The 22,834-nt window shown below is 45.6% G+C and overlaps 1 protein-coding gene and 1 long non-coding RNA gene across 2 annotated transcripts; one reads left to right on the top strand and one right to left on the bottom strand.

The window, feature by feature from the left end:
• Window positions 1-661: 661 nt before the first annotated feature.
• On the bottom strand, window positions 662-15,021 carry LOC147347655 (uncharacterized). Its single transcript, XR_015152420.1, has 2 exons — window positions 12,842-15,021; window positions 662-11,970 (listed from the first exon to the last, which is right to left on the bottom strand). It is a non-coding gene; the product is annotated as an uncharacterized LOC147347655 (long non-coding RNA).
• Window positions 11,899-20,763, top strand: SOX4 (SRY-box transcription factor 4). The gene is made up of 2 exons (XM_086370049.1): window positions 11,899-17,924; window positions 20,397-20,763. The coding sequence occupies exon 1, from the start codon at window positions 15,420-15,422 to the stop codon at window positions 16,863-16,865; it is 1,446 nt and encodes a 481-aa protein (XP_086226175.1). The 5' UTR covers window positions 11,899-15,419; the 3' UTR covers window positions 16,866-17,924; window positions 20,397-20,763.
• The last annotated feature ends 2,071 nt before the right edge of the window (window positions 20,764-22,834 follow it).

Below are 22,834 nucleotides of genomic sequence, written 5' to 3'. Positions count from 1 at the left end.
TTGGGTAGGTAATAAAAATAACTGAAGTTGACCCGATTGTATTCTCAGGATGTACTCTGTTTACACATTAAACACGCAGCTTCACATCCACCCAGAAATGTTTTCTCCTATTTTTCTTGCAACACAAGGCCCTGCTCAGCCTACCTTTCGTTTTTCCATCTTTGCAATTCACCATCCAATGAATTCTGTAAAGAGAACCAAGAGGGCAAGTATCAGGCTGACTGGCTGGAGGACTAAGGCCTTGGTGGTAAAAGGAAGTCAGTGGGGAAACTCAGCTGAATGTGAGGGGAGCAAGTCTCCCTGGGCTCTAGCTGGTCCGCCCCAAGTAGGAATTTTATACAAAATACCAGATTGCTAAATGTCAGATATTAATTTCTTTTCTCTCTTTTTTTTTTTTTTCCACCCACAACGATGTCCAGAACAGTTTGAAGCCAAACCATACATGTCTGGGTGCAGGTTTAGCCAATGGGATGCTAGTTCACAACCTTTGCTAAATACTGTTTTCTTGTGTGGCAAAATATATATAACATAAATTTTACCATTCTAACTATTTTTCAGTGTATAATTCTGTGGCACGAAGTCTATCCACAGTCTTGTGCAACCATTACCACCATTCGTTTCCAGAATATTTTCATCACCCCAAGTAGAAACTCTAAACTAATTAATCTGTTGTGCCTTTTTATTATCAACTTTAAAATGAAAATAGAACTTGAAAAGGTCCCCCAAAGTCACCATACTTGATGTTAAAACAAAACCCTTCAATGTTAGGCTAGACATTTACCTGTTAGGCTAGACATTTACCTTCTTCTTCCAGAAACTATCCAGGAATGAAATCCTCTGCCAGATGTAAAAGTCTCTCCAGAAATCCTTTATTTCATCACCTCTCAGCTCATCCTGCTTACCACACCATCATTCCATTTGCTGAAACTGTGGCCCTTATTATGGCCTTGAAAATGTCTGCTCTGCACTCACCCAATTTTCCTATACTCTCCACCCTGCTCTTCCCATTCTTTCCACCTCTGCCTCAGGAAAACCTAAGGCCTGTCCAAGAGCATCACAATTTTGAAAGGTTATACTTCATCTTATAGTTATTATAAACTATTGGTTATAGTCCTAGTGCTGTACAATATACTCTTTTGGCTTATTATATACATAATAGTTTGTACCTTTTAATATACTACCCCTATATTGCCCCCCTCTTCTCTTTCCTCACTGGTAACCACTAGTTTATCCTCTATATCCATGCGTGTGCTTCACTAATTTGTAGTATTTTTTAGATTCCACATATAAATGATTAGTTCAGTTCAGTTCAGTTGAGTCACTCAGTTGTGTCCGACTCTTTGGGCCCCATAGACTGCAGCATGCCAGGCCTCCCAGTCCATCACCAACTCCTGGAGTTTACTCAAACTCATGTTCATTGAGTGGGTGATGCCATCCAACCACCTCATCCTCTGTTGTCCCCTTCTCCTCCTGCCTTCAATCTTTCCCAGCATCAGGGTCTTTACTAATAAGTCAGTTCTTTGCATCAGGTGGACAAAGTATTGGGAGTTTCAGCTTTAGCATCAGTCCTTCCAATGAATATTCAGGACTGATTTCCTTCAGGATGGACTGGTTGGATCTCCTTGCAGTTCAAGGGACTCTCAAGAGTCTTCTGCAACACCACAGTTCAAAAGCATCAGTATAAGTGATAACATACAGTATTTGTCTTCCTCTGACTCTTTGCGACCCCATGGACTGTGGTCCACCAAGCTCTTCTGTTCCAGAATTCTCCAGGCAAAAATATTGAAGTCGGTTGCCATTTTCTACTCTAGGAGATCTTCCCAACCCAGGGACTGAGCCTGCATTTCCTGCACTGGCAGGTATATTCTTTACCACTGCATCACCTGGGAAGCCCCCCTACACTGCCCTAGCTCTCAGCAAATATTCTCTGGGAGAAAATCTCTATTTGAAAATCCTGTATATTCTAATTTGTCCATGCTAATCAACATGAATATAAAAAGTTTTGTTTTTCACCTTTACTATGACAGCTTATGAACAGACTCAGCAGATGCTCCCAGGCAAGAAAACGACCAGCAGTTTTAGCCTTTCCTCTCTCTAAAATTTACTTTTGCTAATTTTATATTCTGCTTGACTTCTATAGTCTTTTTTTTCTAGTTGTGATTGCTTTCTACTACTACTACCTCATACTCAGAAGCAGACATGTTCATGTCTTTAATGACTTCTTTCATCTTAATGTGGCTTTAAAATACGAAGAACAATAAAAACATTAGTCCAGACAAAAAATTTTTTTCCTGCTAGAGTGTAATTTTTATTTGAAATGCAGCTGAAAGGAGAATAGGATTTACTTAAAGTAAATCCACTTTATAGCAAATTTAGATGAGGCATATCAATTCCAAAAATAACATGGAACAGATTTCTAGTATTCACTCATACACATTTTTCCTCTTTCCTGGAGCAGAGAGGACAGCCATTATTTCCAAGCCTTCAGGCAGGGCCATGTGCCCAGTTGTGTCCAACGGGCTATGAGCATAAATGATGTGTGTCCCTTTTGAGAAAAGGTACTTAAAGGTGACTAAGAATTCTCTACATTCTCCCTTTCATGGAGACCAGAAAGGTCACATGTTTAAGATATGGAGCCACTCAGTCTGGTCCCCTAAGACACTGCTGGGAAAAGAAGCCACTTTGGAAAGTTGCTGGGCTCATGGTGGACTTGGCATCAGTAGGAAAGAACTTTGTGTTGAGTCACTGAGTTTTCAGAACACATCTACATCTGTGCTGTGCTTAGTTACTCAGTTGTGTCCAACTCTTTGTGACCCCATGGACTGTAGCCCGCCAGGCTCCTTTTTCCCCAGGGATTTTCCAAGCAAGTATACTGGAGTGGGTTGCCATGCCCTCCTCCAGGGGATCTTCCCAACCCAGGAATCAAACCCAGGTCTCCCACATTGCAGGCAGATTCTTTACTGTCTGAGCATAGTACATCCTATAGAGGCAAATAAAATAAGGAATGCCTAACCTAACATAAAGATGCAGCGTTTTCTCAGATTTTTTAGAAAAAAAATCTTTTTTTAGAAATGTTTTTAAGATCTTTAAATCTTTTTTGTAAATGTTTTTTAGAAAAATCTTTCAAATTATAATATTCTAAAAACTGCTGTTTGGAATACTAGGTATTATAGACAATGATTATAATAAAATTATTTCTAAAGGAAGGTTAGTGAAGAATATCCTTTAGTTACATGGTGCATGGTGTAAAGTTTCCTTTGGAGCTTTATTTTTTTTCTTTCTTTTTCATTTTACCCTTGAGGCATAAACATGAAAGGGAAGGTTATATCTATTCTGAGCTAAACTACATCATACTTTAAACTTGAAGTAATTCTAGTGATGCTATTGTGCATATTAACATCAGGGACTTTCCAGTCTCAGGAAATTAAAGCTGTACATTTAAAGGGAGCAGCAAAATTTAACCTTTAGTTCTTTATTTTTTTCATTCAGTCATACCATACCATGCCAAGAGCATTGCATTTAAATCTTCCCTTCTCAAAGTGATCTCCTTTCCCCTTTCCTCAGCCCCTCCTGCCTATGTTTAAACCTATTTGAACCTATGAGAAAAGCTATTCTAAAGAACTATACTATTTTTGTCTAATAGTAGGTCAGTGCAACAGCTTCTTCGGTAATCTGTATAATAAAAAAAAATCTAATGTTTTTTATTAGAAAAATACATATTATAACCTCAAGGGATGAACTTTGCTGTTATTTACCAGTTGGTTGTGGGGAGGGGGGTTTATCAGATGGGAAGTTTAAAGATCTTCCCATTTTCCATCAGAACATCTTCTTGGTTGGCTACTTACCTAACCTATCTTTGAATGCCATCCTTGAGTCAAGTTAAGGATGAGGCAAGACTGTTGGTAACCGTCTGTGATGGTTAATTTTATGTGTTAACTTTACTAGGCCATGAGGTACTCAGATATTTGGTCAAACATTGCTCTGAGTGTTTTTGTGAAGGTTTCCATGAGGGTTTTCCCTAACGTGAATGGGCCTCAACCAATCAGCCAGAGACCTGAATAGAACAGAAAGGCTGACTCTCCCCCAAGTAAACGAGAATTCCCCTTGCCTGACTGCCTGCACAGAGAGACACTGGCTTCTTTTCCCTGCCTTAAGACTCCAGCTGAAACATCAACTTTTCCTGAGGTCTTAGGTCTCCTGGCCTTTGGATTAAAACCACACCACTGGCTTTTAAATCTTGGGAGTTGTCAGCCATATATACTATGTATAAGGTGTGTGTGTGCTCAGTTGCGTCCAGCTCTTTGTGATCCCTTGGACTATAGCCCACCCAGGATCCTCTGTCCAGGGAATTCTCCACGGCAAGAATACTGGAGTGGGTTGCCATTTCCTACTCCAGGAGATCTTCCCGACCCAGGGATCAAATCCACGTTACCTGCGTCTCCTGCACTGCAGGCAGACTCTTCACTCATTGAACCGCCTGGGAAGCTACTATGTATATATGACTCTGATGCTGCTGCTGCTGCTGCTAAGTCACTTCAGTCGTGTCTGACTCTGTGCAACCCCATAGACGGCAGCCCACCAGGCTCCCTCGTCCCTGGGATTCTCCAGGCAAGAACACTGGAGTGGGTTGCCATTTCTTTCTCCAATGCATGAAAGTGAAAAGTGAAACTGAAGTTGCTCAGTCGTGCCCGACTCCTAGCGACCCCATGGACTGCACTACCAGGCTCCTCCATCCATGGGATTTTCCAGGCAAGAGTACTGGAGTGGGGTGCCATTGCCTTCTCCAACATATATGACTATAGATAAGTATTGTACTCCCTTGCCATCTTCCGAACTTTCCTGAAATTCTTTCCCCTCTCAGGAGACCTGCTGCCACCAGCACTGCTCTTTATCTGTCATATCTGTCGCTCCTTCTGTCTGTGGCCTTTCCTGGCTAGCTCATTTCTCTCCATTTTTTTTTTCCCCTTTTTCCTTCTTCCTGGTCTTACTTTTCATTTTCTGCTGTTGCTTCAACGTGTGTTTACTTAGGATCAGTAAAAAGACCAACCATACTCAGCTTTCAGTTATTTGATTCTTTAGCTTATCTTAGCTTTTTGGTCATTGCTTCTGCTTGTAAATTTCTTTCAGTCAGTTGTTGGAGGTGAGATGAGTATCACCTCTCTAGATTCTGAAAAAGTGTAGTGGTCACAAACAGGATGTGGTTCTAAAGCCATAGAATGTGTACTAGTCAGGGTTCTAACATCCAGTTTGTGACCACTACACTTTTTCAGAATCTAGAGAGGTGATACTCATCTCACCTCCAACAACTGCTTTTTCCAAGCAGAAAATGAAAAGACCAGGAAGAAGGAAAAAGGGGGGGGGGGGAAATGGAGAGAAATGAGCTAGCCAGGAAAGGCCACAGACAGAAGAAGGGACGGACATGACAGATAAATAGCCGTGCTGGAGGCAGCAGGTCTCCTGAGAGGGGAAAGAATTTCAGGAAAGTTCGGAAGATGGCAAGGGAGCACAACTTGCAATGAGAAAAGATTAACTATCTGGGTTATTCAAATCCAGCTAACCCCTATATTCACCATGGGCATTAATGGACATATGGATTGAACTCATAAGGAAGGTCTGGAGTCATTAAAGAGAGATCATCGTCATGAGTAGATTTGTATTTTAGCATCTATCACATGGTATTGTAGTTAATACTACTCTGTCCTTTCTTACTGTATAACAAGTCACCCCTAACATAGTGATTTAAAACAATGATGTATTGTTCTCACAGATCTGTGGCTTGTCAATCTAGTGATTCTTCTGCCAGACTCATCTGGGATCACTCATGTGGCTGTAGTCATCTGACAATCCTGCTGTGGTCCCAGATAGCCTCAGTCACATGCCTGGGACACTAGCACTGGCAGGGCATCACTTTCTCCCTGTAAGTCAGCCGAGCTTCTTCACAACACAATGCTCTTTATGATTTTTTGCATATGTATTTTTAAAAAAATTTTAATTGGAGTATAACTGCTTTATCATGTTGTGTAAATTTCTGCTATACAACGTGAATCAGCCATATGCATACATATATCCCCTCCTTCTACAGCCTCCCTCCCACGCCCCATCCCACCCATCTAGGTCATCACAGAGCTGAGCTCCCTGTGCTATACAGCAGGTTCCCACTAGCTATCTATTTTACACATTAGTGTATGTATCAACCCTATTCTCTCAATTCCTCCCATTCTCTCCTTCCCCTGGGTCCAGAAGTCCATTCTCTATGTCTGGGCCTCTATTCCCACAATGGTCTTTATATTTCAAATGGACAAATACCAACATGCAGGCACTCATCAAACTTTCCGGAGAAGGCAATGGCACCCCACTGGAGTACTCTTGCGTGGAGAATCCTATGGATGGAGAAGCCTGGTAGGCTGCAGTCCATGGGGTGGCTAAGTTGGACACAACTGAGCGACTTCACTTTCACTTTTCACTTTCATGTATTGGAGAAGGAAATGGCAACCCACTCCAGTGTTCTTGCCTGGAGAATCCCAGGGACGGGGGAGCCTGGTGGGCTGCCGTCTATGGGGTTGCACAGAGTCGGACACGACTGAAGTGACTTAGCAGCAGCAGCAGCATCAAACTTTCTGCTTGGCTCATGTTTGCTAATGCCCCATTAGCCAAAGCAAGTCATGTGACCTGATCTAGAGTTAATGGGACAGGATCCACAAAGGGCATAAATAGGACAAGGTTGATATAAGAACCTACCACGTCCGCCGTGAATTTCAGACTTTGAATTACATTCCCATCCCTGAGTACATTCCCATTCCTCAGTACTTGCCTGACATCCTTGGATTATAATTAACATCTTGGCAGTACTCCCTTTAGACAACATTTTGGGTGTTCTAGTGAAATATAACCTGGGCACACATGGTGGAAATATAGTATTGTATTATGAATTTTGTGCCTATTTCGCCTTCATATTGTAGTTTGAGCATTATATTGACTTTAAAAATACATTAAAACATAGGTTATATTATCTAAGACTTTTCTCACAGGATAAAGTTACACTATTATTGTTGCTTTTTAGTCGCTAAATCGAGTCCAACTCTTGTGACCCCGTGGACTGTGGCCCTCCAGGCTCCTCTGTCCATGGAATTTCCCAGGCAAGAATCCTGGAGTGGGTTGCCATTTTCTTCTCCAGGGCATCAAAACAGCATCTCCTGCGTTGGCAGTCCAGTTCTTTACCACTAAGCCACACCTGGGAAGCCCAGAAGTTATATTACAAAACAGTTTTTCCAATAAAGCAGTGTCTGGGGTCTGATATTTGTGAAATGAATGAGTTAAGTTTGAGTGTTTATGGACTAGGCTTCAATTACTTACAAATTCTTCTAGCTCAGAGTTCAGTTCAGTTCAGTCGCTTAGTCCTGTCCAACTCTTTGCGACCCCATGGACTGCAGAGACAGGCTTCCCTGTCCATCACCAACTCCCGAAGCTTATTCAAACGTATGTCCCTCCAGTCGGTGATGTCATCCAACCATCTCATCCTCTGTCTGCCCCTTCTCCTCCCGCCCTCAATCTTTCCCAGCATCAGGGTCTTTTCAAATGAGTCAGTAACTTCGCATCAGGTGGCCAAAGTATTGGAGTTTCAGCTTCAGCCTCAGTCCTTCCAATGAATATTCAGGACTGATTTCCTTTAGCATTGAGAGGTTGGGTCTCCTTGCAGTCCAAGGGACTCTCAAGAGTGTTCTCCAGCACCACAGTTCAAAAGCATCAATTCTTTGACGCTCAGAGTAAGTGTCACTAAATCACTAGTTTAAAACTGTGATCGTTAATTTTGATCTCTGTGTTCTGAGAATGCCGCACAGGAAGCACGGGGTAGGGGGTGGGGAGTGAGGGGTCACTCATACGTAAGAAAGCAGAGGAAAATCATAAAACTTTCACACCTTACTCTACCAGACTCATCACCTCTCCAGACCTCCAAACTGCCTCAACCGCCCTCCTTGGCAGGGCCAATTTGCTTAGATTACCGTTCGGCTTGTGCACTTATTACACAATGTTATTACACAACACACAGAACAGATGGTGCAGCTCCTGAGCCCAGCAGCTGGAGGGGACGCTCTGCACACAGTAGGAGCACCATAAGCACTGATTGACTGAGTTCATTGACTCGAAGCCATCTTGCCCCCGGGCAATATCCTTACATCTCTCCAAGCTCACACCCTGGCCCGAGAGGCGTGAGCTCGGAGCAGATGGCGAGTGCCGGATGCCAGGTGTGCAGCACGCTCGGCGCGGTCTGGGGCACCAGGTTCTTTGGTCCCTGCTCCTCCCCACCCCTCCCACTCCCACGAGTCGCCGTCGGCGCCACACGTGATGCCGGGCCAAGGGGGACCCGGGGAGGGGCGGGGAGGGCTGGGAACACGGAGCTCCGGTGCCTGGCGGAGCCCGCGCGTGCTGCGCCCGCCCCCCTTCCCCTCTGACCCGCGTCACCTGGCAGCCGGCGCGGCCTCCGCGCCTCCCCATCTTCCCTCTCTGCGATCGAGCGCCTTTCTCCCTCCCCCGCCCTCTTCCTCTCTTTCTCTTATCTTGACATTTCGCCTCGCTTCCCTCTGCCCACTCCCCGGCGGGTTTCCCTCGCAGGCAGGCGCGCCTGCTCCAGCCTGCCCGCCCCCGCACCACCTCCAATTGTAGGTCAACTCGCTGGCTCATGTTGGCTTAGGTGTGCTCTTGTTTAAGCGTTTTCCATAAGTGGGATCAGACGCTTTCCCCACGGGGCTCCAACTGGAATTACTTCTCCTTGGCTGTGGAGTTGGGGGGCGGGGGCGGGAATCCCGCGGGACGTGCTGCCATTCACGCCGCCCTGGGGTCACTGGGATGGGTTCGGGGCGCCCCGCGCGGGTTGGCAGCCCCACCCGGGCGCCTGCTCCCGGGGCCTGGCTGCCGCGGCGGCCTGCGGAAAGGCAGAAGCACGCGAATCCAAGGGGGACAAAGCGAGCCGAATCCCTCCAGAGCGTTTCGATTCTCAGTAACTGCGCCCGGGGCGCAGCCTCTATCGGTGATTTACTTGCCAGAAACTCCCTCCTCCCAGACCTGAGACCCGGAGCCGATTCCCGGGGGGCGTCGGTGCGCCCCTGCCAAGGGGCCCTGGCACCGGGACTCCCGCCCCCCTCCCCACCTTTCCCGCAAGAGGGAGGGCACCGAGACACGCGGAAGCGTCCTCCGAAGCCCCGGGGGAGGGGATGCTTGAAGACTCGAGTGCAACCAATTGTCAACCTCCCTTGGCCCTACAGCTTTTCCCTCTGTACGCCCCCCCGCCCCGCCCACCGCGCACACACCCTGTTCTCCCTCCCGCACGAGAGCGGGCAACTAACTGCACGCTCCACGGGACCAGGGAGGGGGTTGCCCAGCCCGGGTACGAATGTCGCCTGCCAGCCGGAATGTGGGTTCCAGACGCAGAGCGCGCACGGGGCGGTGGGCTCTCTGGAGACCAGGGGGCCCAGGAACTGTCAGTTCCGGTCAGGGACGGAATGGGGCCCGGTGGCGGGGGGTGGGGGGTTGGTGGAGGGGATGGAGGAGCAGAGCGCCGGAGGAAACCACCTCCCCCCAACCCGGGCCAGCGCGGCCAATCGAAATTTCGAAGAAGGCTAGGGTGCGGGGGATCGTGTGTGCCTGTGTCTTCGGCTTCTTCTCCGGGTCATAAACCTAAACGGAAGACGGGTGTTAAAGTGTTGCTGACAGCATCGCCCGAAACCTGTTTACAGTAGGAAAGACTTTTCCCCAAAAAAGCACAGCCGGAGTCGATTCCAGTGTATTTCCTCCCTGTACCACTAACCGAAAGACGAGGCTCAGCCGCCGCGGCGGAGCACCGCTGATCCCCGCCGACCCCTCGGCGCGCTCAGGACAGGGAGAACGCGGTGCCCGCGCCACCGAGTCGCGGCGCCCGGCAGAGGGAAACCATCTTTTGAGGAGGAGGGGTGCCTCTGCTAGTCCTCGAGTTGGGCGCGCCTCCTCTGCAGCGGCTCTCCGAGAGAGCCTTCTAATTCGTTCCGGCTTCGGCAAGATACGGACCCGGCCATTGATGAGCTCCCGGTTCAGTGACTAGTTCCAAACGGGAGTCCTGGCGTCCCCAAGTCTCTGGGAGCTTCTGACAAGTGAACGGGAGGCGGCGGTTCGTTGCCCTAAACTCTGACTTATGATTCAAAAAAAAAAAAAAAAAAAAATCATCAGAATTCATCGACACACCCTATTAACCGCTGATCGTTTAAACTGCTACCGAAAGAAGATAGTGGAGGATGCTACGGGTTCAGGAGAGGAGGAAGCGGGGAGAAAGAAGTCCGACCATCCCCACGTTTTCCCATGTCTCCTCGTGGGCGCAGGGAGGCTCAGCGCTGCCACCTGGCGGCCGCCTCTCCCTGCACTGGGAGTCGGCTGATGAACGAGTAAACCCGGGTTCGGGGTGGGTGTGACTTGCTTCGGCTTAGCGAAATGGAGCAGAAGCTCGTGTTCCTGCTTCAAATCTACGTGGCCTGGTGCAAACACTCATTTCCTGCTTGTTCTCATGAGAAAATTGAAAGGAGAGGAAAAATGAGTTGGCGCTGGTATGAAATGCATACAGAAACCTACCAGGTGCCAGCCACTGGTTAGGAGGGGAGAGAAAATGGCAAAAATTTAATTAGAAATGCAGGATTCTTCTCTCTTAATTTTTCCTAAGAGTAAACATAATAATAAACGTGGACTTCATTTTACCTAAGATCCTATTTTAGTATTTTGCAAATAAGGATTACTTCCATACATTGTTTTTCCATACAACCCCCACCCCTCCGGGGAAGTCCAGTTCCAATACAATTTCATCAGCCCCCCAAAAATGAAGTGCAAGTTATATTTGTCTACTTGACTGAGAAGTAAATCAGCTTCTGATGGAAGGTTATTTTCCATAAAGTGTGAAACCAAAAAGCCTGGGGCCTTTCAGTTGGCAAAGGCCAATGACATCAAATTTCTCAGGCTTCTTCCCTGTCTGCTAAAGTAACAAAGACAGGATTTTTCCCCTCTTTATTTTCTTTGAACTGAATAGTTGTCAGGTCAGACCAGCTCTTACAATCACAGTTTCTATAACCAAGACAAGGAAAAATCTTGCAAATCACTGTGAATCCAAGAGATTTGTTAAACTAATTTCCCCTCAGGTTTTTTTTTTCTCTCTCTCCCTCTATGCTATAGGAATATATTAAGCAGTGGGACAGAATGCTATTTCCATCTATACCACATACCATTTTATGGAAGCAGGATTTTTATGTTGTGCAGGTGTGTGAGAGCAGAAGAAATGAATTAGCAAATATTACATCTCAAATCGAGTTCCATTATTTAATGGAAAATAATTAAGAGGAAATATTTACCTTAATTCAAAATTTGGAATGTCTATCATCTTTGCTAATAAATAAATTTCCTCTATTATTTTGAAACAGGATTTTTTTTTTTTTTTTGCAAAATTATCTTGGCTTACTGTTAATATGGCTTAGAGAGTAGCATTAAGAATCACTTCATGTACTACAAAGCCAGCAGAGGGAACACTGAGTACTGATTTAGTAGGGGCCACCAAATATCTGGTATTTGGGGAAAAAAATGTTAGTAATGGAAAAACTGGTTACAAAGCATGTGAAGTTAGGTAATGAGAACACAGAAATCTTTTCTCATTATTTGCTATTGAGACCTCATACATTTCAGTGTGCACGTATCCAGTTGGTGAGAAAGATGTCTTTAATAAAAGGCCACTTGTCACATGTTTTCTTACATTTTAAGAGGGCTACTAACACATAAAAACAAATCTACTTCAGAAGTCTAAGCATTCATATATACTATAACAATCTTTTATGTCAATGGAAATTACTAATACCATATTTCTTCAATTCTAAGAGGAACTTTTTTCTTTTCAGATGTCTTACAACCATGGGGATGTCAGTTTCACTGGCAGTTGTTCTCCCTTAATAGCACGTGACCATGGTATGTCTGAAAGACATCAGTTAGATTTGTTGAAATATAGAAAATATACCTAACAATAGAAATAGGCCAGTGGCTATTTTTTAGTACACACATTAAGAAAAACAAATCTGCGTGTTTTAAACATAAAATCATTCTGAGTGCTTTAACTTCCACTTTTCTCTGATCTCATTCACTGGTAGAATCACAAATGGCTTTGGAAATATAATCAATGATACTGATTATTCACTCACTTTGACTGAAACATCACAAATTTAGTCACACCCTCAGATTATTAGTTGCTACAAATCTCAAAATAAACATAGTATTTATTCTTTTTTTATTCTGGTAAAATTATGGATTTTTAAAATAAATAATAAAATAAATAATAGACCTCTTACAGTAATTTTTATGTCAGATTGAGAACATGTAGGGCTATGTTATAGTATGAATACCAAATAAAATGATGACACACCCAGATTTGTTAGATGCAAAAGAGGTGCCTGTGGGTTTTTTGTTTTCAAGATTTGTTTCCCCTTCTAAAAGAAAAAAATATATATAACTTGGGTAGCTACTGGTCAAAAATTATTTCCTTCTACCCACAAAAACATTCTTGTTTGTGGTTGATCCTTAGAGATCCAGTCAGATGTTGCCAAAGGGTGTTCTTTCCAGTAAAATTCTACATCTGACAACCTGGGCCTCTCCCCAGCCTACATACTCTAAAAGTTTGACAACATTAATAGAAATCTGCTGCCCAGCACTAGTTTGATCAGAATTGAAAGCTGACTTAATTATGTTAGGTTAGCCCTACCTAACCACTTATCACTGGCTTATAGAAAAACAGTTTTACTATTATAGTTTTAAGGAATACCAATCTTTGTTATAATTTTAATTTTCATACCTTAGAACAAAAGAGATGTCTGTGGCCAAATTAACATGTATTTTGACTACCTGGGAACTTTTTTTTGCCATATTCTTCACAATGCTCTTCATGAGGCTTCTTTTCAAATCATCAGGATGACTGGGTTGCCAGTGTGGTCCTTGGATGGTTCACATCCATGATCTGTGATGATTTTTTCACATCAGTGACCTCCCTCGATTTTAGTCGAACAACATGCTGCTTTTACTAGAGGGAATGTCTCTGGAATCTGAATTATCATGAAGGATAATATAGTATTCACTGAGGGCTTACTATATATCAACCTCACTGAACTCCCACAAAACACTATATAAAGTAGTTCCTAGTGTTCCCATATCACTGATGAGGAAAACTGAGACTTGGTCACATCCCCAGAGTCACAAGACTAGTAAGAAAGACTAGCAGCAAGGTCTAATATAAATTCAGAAGTTCCATTCTTTTTTGCTACTAGTTATCATTGCCTTTTACAGTGTCTCTTTGCTTTGGCCTTTTAATTCCATTTGATTGAAGTAACGAACATATAGGAGAAAATATAAAGGAGAGGAGGAGGAGGGTTTGGGGAAGAGAGGATGAAGCGTGAAGCTATCTTTAATTTTGAAAATGTGGAAAACTAATACTTACAAAGTAAAACTGATTCCCATCCTTTACTCACCATTATCTTCTTACACAAATCTACGGAAATTCTCCTATTAACTATGGAACACTGCCTATTGTGTTCCAGTGGAAAGCTCCTCTGTTTGGGCTACCCAGGATTTACGACTATGTGTGCTGTGCTGTGTGCTCAGCCGTGTCTAGCTCTTTGCAACCCTGTGGATTGTAACCCATGAGGTTCCTCTGTCCATGGGATTTTTCCAGGCAAGAATACTGGAGTGGATTGCCATTTCCTCCTCCAAGGGGATCTTCCTGGCCCAGGGATGGAACCCAGTCTCCCTTGTCTCCTACATTCTCAGGCAAATTCTTTACCACACTGCGCCACTAGGGAAGCCCATCCAGGATTCAAAGGGGAGTTTAAATCATTCAATAACTATAGTTAACCCCTGTTTGGTTAAGAGAGCAAGAAATTATTGCCCCCCAAAATCCTCTTTTCTGCCTTCCAACAAACAGCACCAAAATAGCTCTGAAGGGATTAACACAATACATCAACATCTGTGCTGTACCTGGAATTGTTAAAATAATAGTGATGACAGGTGTCTAGGTACCACTTTCTTAATGGTTTTCAATATCTATTGATTTATTTTCATAGCTTTCCCTCCCTCTTTTACATCCTTGGCTTTATGAAGGAGCCGAGGAACAGATTTTGCACTAAAGGCTGATTCTCTATTCCAATACTGAAAAGAACTAATAAAAATAATCACTTGGCTTTTAAGCAGAAAGCTTCCATTTACAGTATTTCACCCTTCCCCCTCTTCTAAGCCCCTTGTTATCTAACATAATGGTTAGAATACATTTCCGTCTCTCCCCTTAATAATTTCATGCATTAACATCCTCTTCACACACCACACACACACACACACGCAGGCACGCACAGCAAAAGGAAAAAAGAGGCAGCAGAAATCTCAGCTGTACTTCTAGCCCTTTTAAAAAGTTTGCTCTGTAAATTGGAATGAGGTCAGATTTGGAGCTTCTCATTGCACGCGGAGATTATTATTGCATCGGGTTCCAAGCCAATGGGAAGCCCGGGGGAGGGGCTTGGCACGAGGAAGCGTTGGTTACAGCGGCTGATTGGCCGCGGCCAAGACTGGGAAAGGATAAAGAGGCGCGAGGCGGAATTGGGGTCCGCTCTAAGCTGCAGCAAGGGAAACCGTGTGTGAGAGGAAGAGGCCTGTTTCGCTCTGGGTCTCTAGTTCTTGCACGCTCTTTAAGAGTCTGCACTGGAGGAACTCTGCCATTACCAGCTCCCTTCTTGTAGGAGGGAGGGGGAAACATACATTTATTCATGCCAGTCTGTTGCATGAAGCCTTTCTGGCGTCCTACCTTGCAACAAAATAATTGCACAAACTCCTTAGTGCCGATTCCGCCCACAGAGAGTCCTGGAGCCAGAGCCTTTTCTGCTTTGCATTGTAAGAGAGGGACTAACTGATAGAGACTATGTCGCTTTCCTGAGCTTCTGAGAGCGCTCGCGAACTGGAATCAACTGCTTCAGGGGAAGGAAAAAAAAAAAAGACTTGCCTGGGAGGCGGCGAGAAACTTGTATTGGAAGCTTCAGCAACCAGCATTCGAGAAACTCCTCTCCACTTTAGCACCGTCTCCAGGACGCAGAGCCGAGAGACAGCGCAAACTGCGGCGCGGTGAGAGAGAAGAGCTAGAGAGAGGGAGATTCTCCAGCCTGGGAACTATAACTCCTCTGCAAGAGGCGGAGTGCTCCCGCCCCGCATCTTTTTGGAGACTTTTCTCTCTTCGCCCACCTCCGCCCCGGACAGGAGTTGAGCCGCCCGCTCGACCGCCGCGCACGTCCCCTCGCTCGGCGTGCGCTTGGTCCCGGGAGCCAGGAGGGCCCGGCGATCGCGCCGCGGCCGCCGCGAGGGTGTGAGCGCGCGTGGGCGCCCGCCGAGCCGGGGCCATGGTGCAGCAAACCAACAACGCCGAGAACACGGAAGCGCTGCTCGCCGGCGAGAGCTCGGACTCGGGCGCCGGCCTCGAGCTGGGCATCGCCTCCTCCCCCACGCCGGGCTCCACCGCCTCCACGGGCGGCAAGGCCGACGACCCGAGCTGGTGCAAGACGCCGAGTGGGCACATCAAACGGCCCATGAACGCCTTTATGGTGTGGTCGCAGATCGAGCGGCGCAAGATCATGGAGCAGTCACCCGACATGCACAACGCCGAGATCTCCAAGCGGCTGGGCAAACGCTGGAAGCTGCTCAAAGACAGCGACAAGATCCCTTTCATTCGGGAGGCGGAGCGGCTGCGCCTCAAGCACATGGCTGACTACCCCGACTACAAGTACCGGCCCAGGAAGAAGGTGAAGTCCGGCAACGCCAACTCGGGCTCCGCGGCCGCCGCCGCCTCCAAGCCTGGGGAGAAGGGCGACAAGGTCGGTGGCAGCGGCCACGGGGGCGGCGGCGGCGGGGGCAGCCACGCGGGGGGAGGAGGCGGCGGCGGCGCGAGCGGTGGCGGCGCCAACTCCAAACCCGCGCAGAAAAAGAGCTGCGGCTCCAAAGTGGCGGGCGGCGGGGTCGGCAAGCCCCACGCCAAGCTCATCCTGGCGGGCGGCGGCGGGAAGGCGGCGGCGGCGGCCGCCTCCGCCTCCTCCTCGTCGTCGTCGTCCTCGTTCGCCGCCGAGCAGGCGGGGGCCGCCGCCCTGTTGCCCCTGGGCGCCGCCGCCGCGGCCGCCGACCACCACTCGCTGTACAAGGCGCGGACTCCCGGCGCCTCGGCCTCGGCGGCGGCCTCGGCCTCGGCCGGCCTGGCGGCCCCGGGCAAACACCCGGCGGAGAAGAAGGTGAAGCGCGTCTACCTGTTCGGCGGCCTGGGCGCCTCGTCCTCGCCCGTCGGCGGCGTGGGCGCGGGGGCCGACCCCAGCGACCCCCTGGGCCTGTACGAGGAAGGGGGCGCCGGTTGCTCGCCCGACGGGCCGAGCCTGAGCGGCCGCAGCAGCGCCGCCTCATCGCCGGCCGCCGGCCGCTCGCCCGCCGACCACCGTAGCTACGCCAGCCTGCGCGCCGCCTCGCCCGCCCCGTCCAGCGCGCCCTCGCACGCGTCCTCGTCGGCCTCGTCCTCCTCCTCCTCCTCGTCGTCGTCCTCCTCCTCCTCGTCATCGGGCTCGTCGTCCTCCGACGACGAGTTCGAAGACGACCTGCTCGACCTGAACCCCAGCTCAAACTTTGAGAGCATGTCCCTGGGCAGCTTCAGCTCGTCGTCGGCGCTGGACCGGGATCTGGATTTTAACTTCGAACCCGGCTCCGGCTCGCATTTCGAGTTCCCGGACTACTGCACGCCCGAGGTGAGCGAGATGATCTCGGGAGACTGGCTGGAGTCCAGCATCTCCAACCTGGTCTTCACCTACTGAAGGGCGCGCGGGCTGGGAGAGAGAGGGACGGGGCGGGTGGTGGGGTGGGGGGAGGACCTGAGAGGAAAATGAAAAAGAAAAAAAAAAGCGAACAGAGAAAAGAGTTGCAAGAGAAAAGGGAAAACAAGAGGGGGGAAAAAAAAAAAGGAAAAGGAGAAAAAAAAAAAGTGAGCAGGGCCGGCTTCGGCCGCGTCCGGGTGGTCGGAGAGCAACGCCACGGCGTCTGGGGACCCGCGCTCCCAACCCCCATCTCGCCGGCCGGAGAGACGCGGCGAAGGCGGAGGTAGACAGGGGCGACCTTTTATTGTTGTTCTTGGTGTTGTTGTTGATGGCGAAAAAAGCGACTTCGAGTTTCCTCCCCTTTGCTGGAAGAGACCCCCCCCCCCCACCACCACCACCAGCCCTTCCAACGAGCTTCCGGACTTGTGTGCACCCCCGGCCAGAAGCCGAGTTGGTAGTTTTCTAGCGACTGAAGGAATCGTCTATTCCTCTCTGATCGCTCCCTCGGTGTTTTGGGGCTATTTTACTTGGTTTTTTGTTTTTTTGATCCGGAGGGGAGGGGGACTCCGGCATGCCCCCGGAGGGGTTTTGTTCTCAGCATCCTCGCCCCCATTCTCCCCCCACCCCTCACCCTCCCAAGAAGACCGAAGGCTCCGGGGCGTCGAATTTGACCGATTGCGGGGAGAGGGGAGTCGCAAGGGCCCCAGCGCCGGGACTGAAAGACTCCACGCTGGCGTATTCCCGTTTTGTTTTTGGAGGGCTTTTTTTTTTTTCTTCCCTCCCCCTCCCCCGCCTTTCCCCCCTCCCCCCTCTGTTTTTGCCTTTTTTTTTTTTCTTCCCCTGCCCCTGCAGCCAGAGGAGGAGACGTTGAGTGACCGGCGCTCGGAAATGACCCGAGAACCTAGTTGGAAAGCCACACCAGCCAGGACGAGGGGCGGGGAGGAGAAGGCCACGAACTGGAAGGGGGGCGAGTAATAAAACTGAAATGGATTTGCACGTTCGGGAGAAGGTGGCGGCGTCTCCTGGGCCTCCGCCTCCTGCATCTCTGAAACCAGTGAGGTGAGACTTCACGGCCCCGCAGGCGCGGAGGAGAGGAGACTGTTCGATGTGGTACCCGGGGCAGTGGAGGGCGAGTGGTGTCGGGGGGGAAAAAAGGTTTTTTGCTTCTCTTAATCGGAATCGTGATGGTGTTGGATTATTTCACTGGTGGGGTTAATATAGCATGTTATCCTGTCTATCTTTTAAAGATTTCTGTATTAAGACTGTTGAGCAGTTTTTAAAATAGTGTAGGATAATATAAAAAGCAGATAGATGGCGCTATGTTTGATTCCTACGACAGAAATTATCACCAGCTTTTTTTCATTCTTAACTCTTTAAAGGATTCAAACGCAACTCAAATCTGTGCTGGACTTTAAAAAAAACCAATTCAGGACCAAATTTTTTCTCAGTGTGTATGTGTTTATTCCTTATAGGTGTAAATGAGAAGACGTGTTTTTTTCCCTCACCGATGCTCCATCCTCGTATTTTTTTTTCCTTGTAAATGTAATCAGATGCCATTTTATATGTGGACGTATTTATACTGGCCAAACATTTTTTTTCTTATTTTGTCCCTTTTTTTTTTTTTTGCTTTCTTTTGCTTTGCTTTCTTTCTATTTACTTCCTTATTTCTTCTTTCCTTACTTTCTTTTTTCTTTCGTTTCTTTTTTTTTTTTGGTAGTTGTTGTTACCCACGCCATTTTACGTCTCCTTCACTGAAGGGCTAGAGTTTTAACTTTTAATTTTTTATATTTAAATGTAGACTTTTGACACTTTTAAAAAACAAAAAAAGACAAGAGAGATGAAAACGTTTGATTATTTTCTCAGTGTATTTTTGTAAAAAATATATAAAGGGGGTGTTAATCGGTGTAAATCGCTGTTTGGATTTCCTGATTTTATAATAAGGCGGCTGGTTAATATCTCACACAGTTTTAAAAAATCAGCCCCTAATTTCTCCATGTTTACACTTCAATCTGCAGGCTTCTTAAAGTGACAGTATCCCTTAACCTGCCACCAGTGTCCATCCTTTGACCTCAGCCCTATAAAAAGGGGAGGAGAATTAGCCAAACACTGTATGCTTTTAAAGAAAAACGAGTTTTTTTTAAACAAAATACTGTTTTATGCAGAGGCTTTAAAACTGGTGCATTTACAGCAAAAAGGGATCCTGTAGCTTTAACTTGTAAACCACATCTTTTTTGCACTTTTTTTATAAACAAAAACGTGCCGTTTAAACCACTGGATCTATCTAAATGCCGATTTGAGTTCGCGACACTATGTACTGCGTTTTTCATTCTTGTATTTGACTATTTAATCCTTTCTACTTGTCGCTAAATATAATTGTTTTAGTCTTATGGCATGATGATAGCATATGTGTTCAGGTTTATAGCTGTTGTGTTTAAAGATTGAAAAAAGTGGAAAACATCTTTGTACATTTAAGTCTGTATTATAATAAAGCAAAAAGATTGTGTGTATGTATGTTTAATATAACATGACAGGCACTAGGACGTCTGCCTTTTAAGGCAGTTCCGTTAAGGGTTTTTGTTTTTAAACTTTTTTTTGCCATCCATCCTGTGCAATATGCCGTGTAGAATATTTGTCTGAAAATTCAAGGCCACAAAAAAACAATGTTTGGGGGAAAAAAGAAAAAAAAATCATGCCAGCTAATCATGTCAAGTTCACTGCCTGTCAGATTGTTGATATATACCTTCTGTAAATAACTTTTTTTGAGAAGGAAATAAAATCAGCTGGAACTGAACCCTAAATCTTGACTTTTGTCATTATTATGCCCAAAGCATAAGATTGGAAGGGCCCTAGGGCTTGTAGAGACTACATCATCTGCCCTAGCTTTGAAACAAGTGAGTTCTCAGGCCTGTTACATGCCATCTAATTGAGGAATAAATCTCCTAAATTCCTCTCACTCAGATTGGGCAGGCACTAACCCTGAAACCATGTGTCAACTCTACGCGCTTTCTAGGAATTTTCTGAGTTTACCCCCATTTAAATCAACACCCATTGTCTTGAAATTTTAAAAAGAAGGGGAGGGGTAATGTGGACAGAATTCTTCACAAATAAAACCAGGTCCTAAAACTGCTTTCTCCTTGATTTGCCTAGATTTACCATCCAGCAGCAGCTAGAATTGTTTCTCACAGATTAGGAACAAAAAGGCTGTTAAATTATCAATATATTGTGGTGAAAGGCACTACCTGTTATGAGATAAAAAGTTGTAATCATTTTTTTTCCTCAAAAGCAAGAAACTTCACGTGGTGCCAACATCTTTGTGTGCCATGACCAATGTGGTTATTCCTGTCAGTGAAGGAGAAAAAGTACCTGGGATTTTCTAAGGCCTGTTAGTATTTGGTTTGCAGCCTGCAGTTTGCTAAGAGGCACTATTTCCTGTTTACTTTGAGGGTTAACAATTGCTATTAACTAACAAAGCCCATCTTCCCTTCCAAGTGTTTGTTTAAAACGTCTTCTTTATGTCTTCTGGTTTTTCAGCACTGGAGAAGAGGGGTTAATAAGACCTATGTGGAAATAACTCTTTAATCATCAAGATTGCTTGTAGGTAAGGAAATCTCCATTCTAGAATGTACAAGTGGATGAAGAGATTTTTGGAGACCAAAACAAGGAATGTTTTCTGGTCAGTGAAAAGCAGTAATTCTACCCTCCAAAATAATGTAACTACTGCATTTCAGTGTAATTTCATCATTCAAAAATCATTTTAGCTACTAGAGTCCAAATTTTTATTACATGTATTCACTAATACATTTAGTTTTAATTGCACTTGTGTTCTGTAATTATGTTTTTTTTAATTAAAAAATCAACTTGATATATTAGTCTCTTCAAATACACTTGTCTCTTCAAAGACTCTTCTAATTGCTTTTTGTTCATGGTAGTGATAACGATTGTTTAATTTTTTCAGATCCAAAATGTGAAAACCTTGCCATAAATGAAGACTATGTGATATAATTTTTAAGTATATTTTTATTTCATAGGGTTCTCCTGCTAGAACAGCATTTATTGCCCCTTGACTTTCCACATAAAATCAGATACTTTAGCTGTTTAAGAATTTTGATAACATTTCTTTAAAAAGAAAAGCTTAAAACGTGTGATCTTCCTAGGAGGTGATAGAGTAGATGTAGGAAACATCTTTGTACTTCCTTTCCTCTGAATCAGTCTTTATTCATAAGGAACACTTATGTATTAGGTGGTAGAAAGGAATAAATCTGAGAAACCAAACAGTTTAGGATGACTTTTAACTTTCAGATAATTGGGATCAATAGAAGAGGATAAATTTCAGATTTTAAGAATAAAAGCCATTTTTATTTAAAAATACTGTTCTGACCCTGGGCTTGATTAGAAATATGAATTAGTAATAGTTGATAAGTAGGTTTTGTCAGTTCTAGTTAATTAACCTGTAAGTGGCAAGAAAAAAAATGTAAGCTGGTAGGGTGGACTGAGTGCCTGAATTTTGTGCTCATATTTGGAGGGGGCGGGCAGGGATACTGGAGGTATTAAAGATTTCCAAGGAAAATGGGAAAGCAAAGGGCTGGGAAGTGGACATACACATTTGCCAAGTCTTCCCTGTGTTTATAGGGTGTCCACGAGTCAGAACACGTGGTTTGGATAGTGAACGCTAGGGTTCCAGAATATTTAATCATAATTTAAAATAATTTATTTTAAAGGAGCATTGGGATAGATCCAGATGTCAAGAAAACACTTAAGAATTCTGGTAGGGGGAAAAAAAAAAAGAATTCTGGTAGGAATACAAATCCATCTCACCCGTTTGGATTTCTCAGGGCGGAAAGTTGGTACACTTTATTTTTCTTTGTGGTTATTTTTTTATGCCTTTTATTTTTTTCATCCTTTTGAGTCCTGTACTACAGTATCTCTCTAACCCATATTTACTAAAGTTTACCCTACCCCTCCGGGCTTCCCTGATGGCTCAGCTGGTAAAGAATCCAGCAGTAATGCAGGAGACCTGGGTTTGATTCCTGGGTTGGGAAGATCCCCTGGAGAAGGGAACAGCTACCCAATCCAGTTTTTTCACCTGGAAAATTGCATGGACTGTATAGTCCATGGGGTCGCAAAGAGTCCAATTCTGGAAAATTATCTCCCTATCCATTTTCAGATCTTCACTGGGTATCATTTGAAAACCATAGGAGGTGGGGAGAAGCCATTCCAGGCATCAGGGTGGTGGTCAGACTCTGCTGAAAAAAAAACTAGGGATAAAGCATAGAATTCACAGGCTCCATCCAAAGCCCTGCACAGAATGATTTTAGCCCACCTTTCCAGTTCTCCAAAAAGAATTTCCAGGCAGTCATCTCTCCCTTAAATTGTTGGAGGACAGGAAGCATGCCATAAACACTTGGTTTCCCCAACTTTACTGTCTCTGTTTCACTGCATAAAACACATTTGATTGTTATTTGTTAATTTTTCATATACGTTGTTGCAGTGGGCCTTTAAGAGCTTCCAAAATGTCTTTGCGTGTCAGGCTGTATTATGGCAGCTGTGGTAAGGAGTCTTGGATTTATTGAAAGCTTGGGTTACAATACTGCGTCTTAGACCGTCCAGCTATGAAGGCCGTTGGTCATCTCTTAGCCTCCTTAAGCCTCAGTGCTCTAAACTGCTAAATAGAAAGAAAACTGTGGACATAAAAAGCCGTTGTGAGAATCTAGTGGAGTGACACATGGAACATACCTGGCATCAGGCCTAGCCTCTTGGATGGGCTCATTAAGTGCTAGTTCCTTACCTCATGGGTGGTTCTAAAAAGATAATGCATGTCTAAGCCTAGCACAGTGCAAGCAAATACAGCAGGTACCAATTTCTTAAAATGAAATGCCTGGAATCGGTATCTTCCAATCTGGTACATGAGCCCACACATCATAGAATCACCCTAGGATTCTAGCTAAGGGCAGAGATTATGAAGATTATTG

Source organism: Bos grunniens, chromosome 23 (assembly GCF_055505025.1).
Source record: "Bos grunniens cultivar Pamir isolate PY7600 chromosome 23, Bosgru_T2T1.0, whole genome shotgun sequence".
Taxonomy (NCBI): domain Eukaryota; kingdom Metazoa; phylum Chordata; class Mammalia; order Artiodactyla; family Bovidae; genus Bos; species Bos grunniens.
Note: the sequence above shows the minus strand (reverse complement) of the source record. Positions and strands in the feature narration are given on the sequence as shown.

Bases quoted from the DNA above. Each gene is read 5' to 3' on its own strand.
- SOX4 (XM_086370049.1), top strand. From the start codon at position 15,420: ATGGTGCAGCAAACCAACAACGCCGAGAACACGGAAGCGCTGCTCGCC.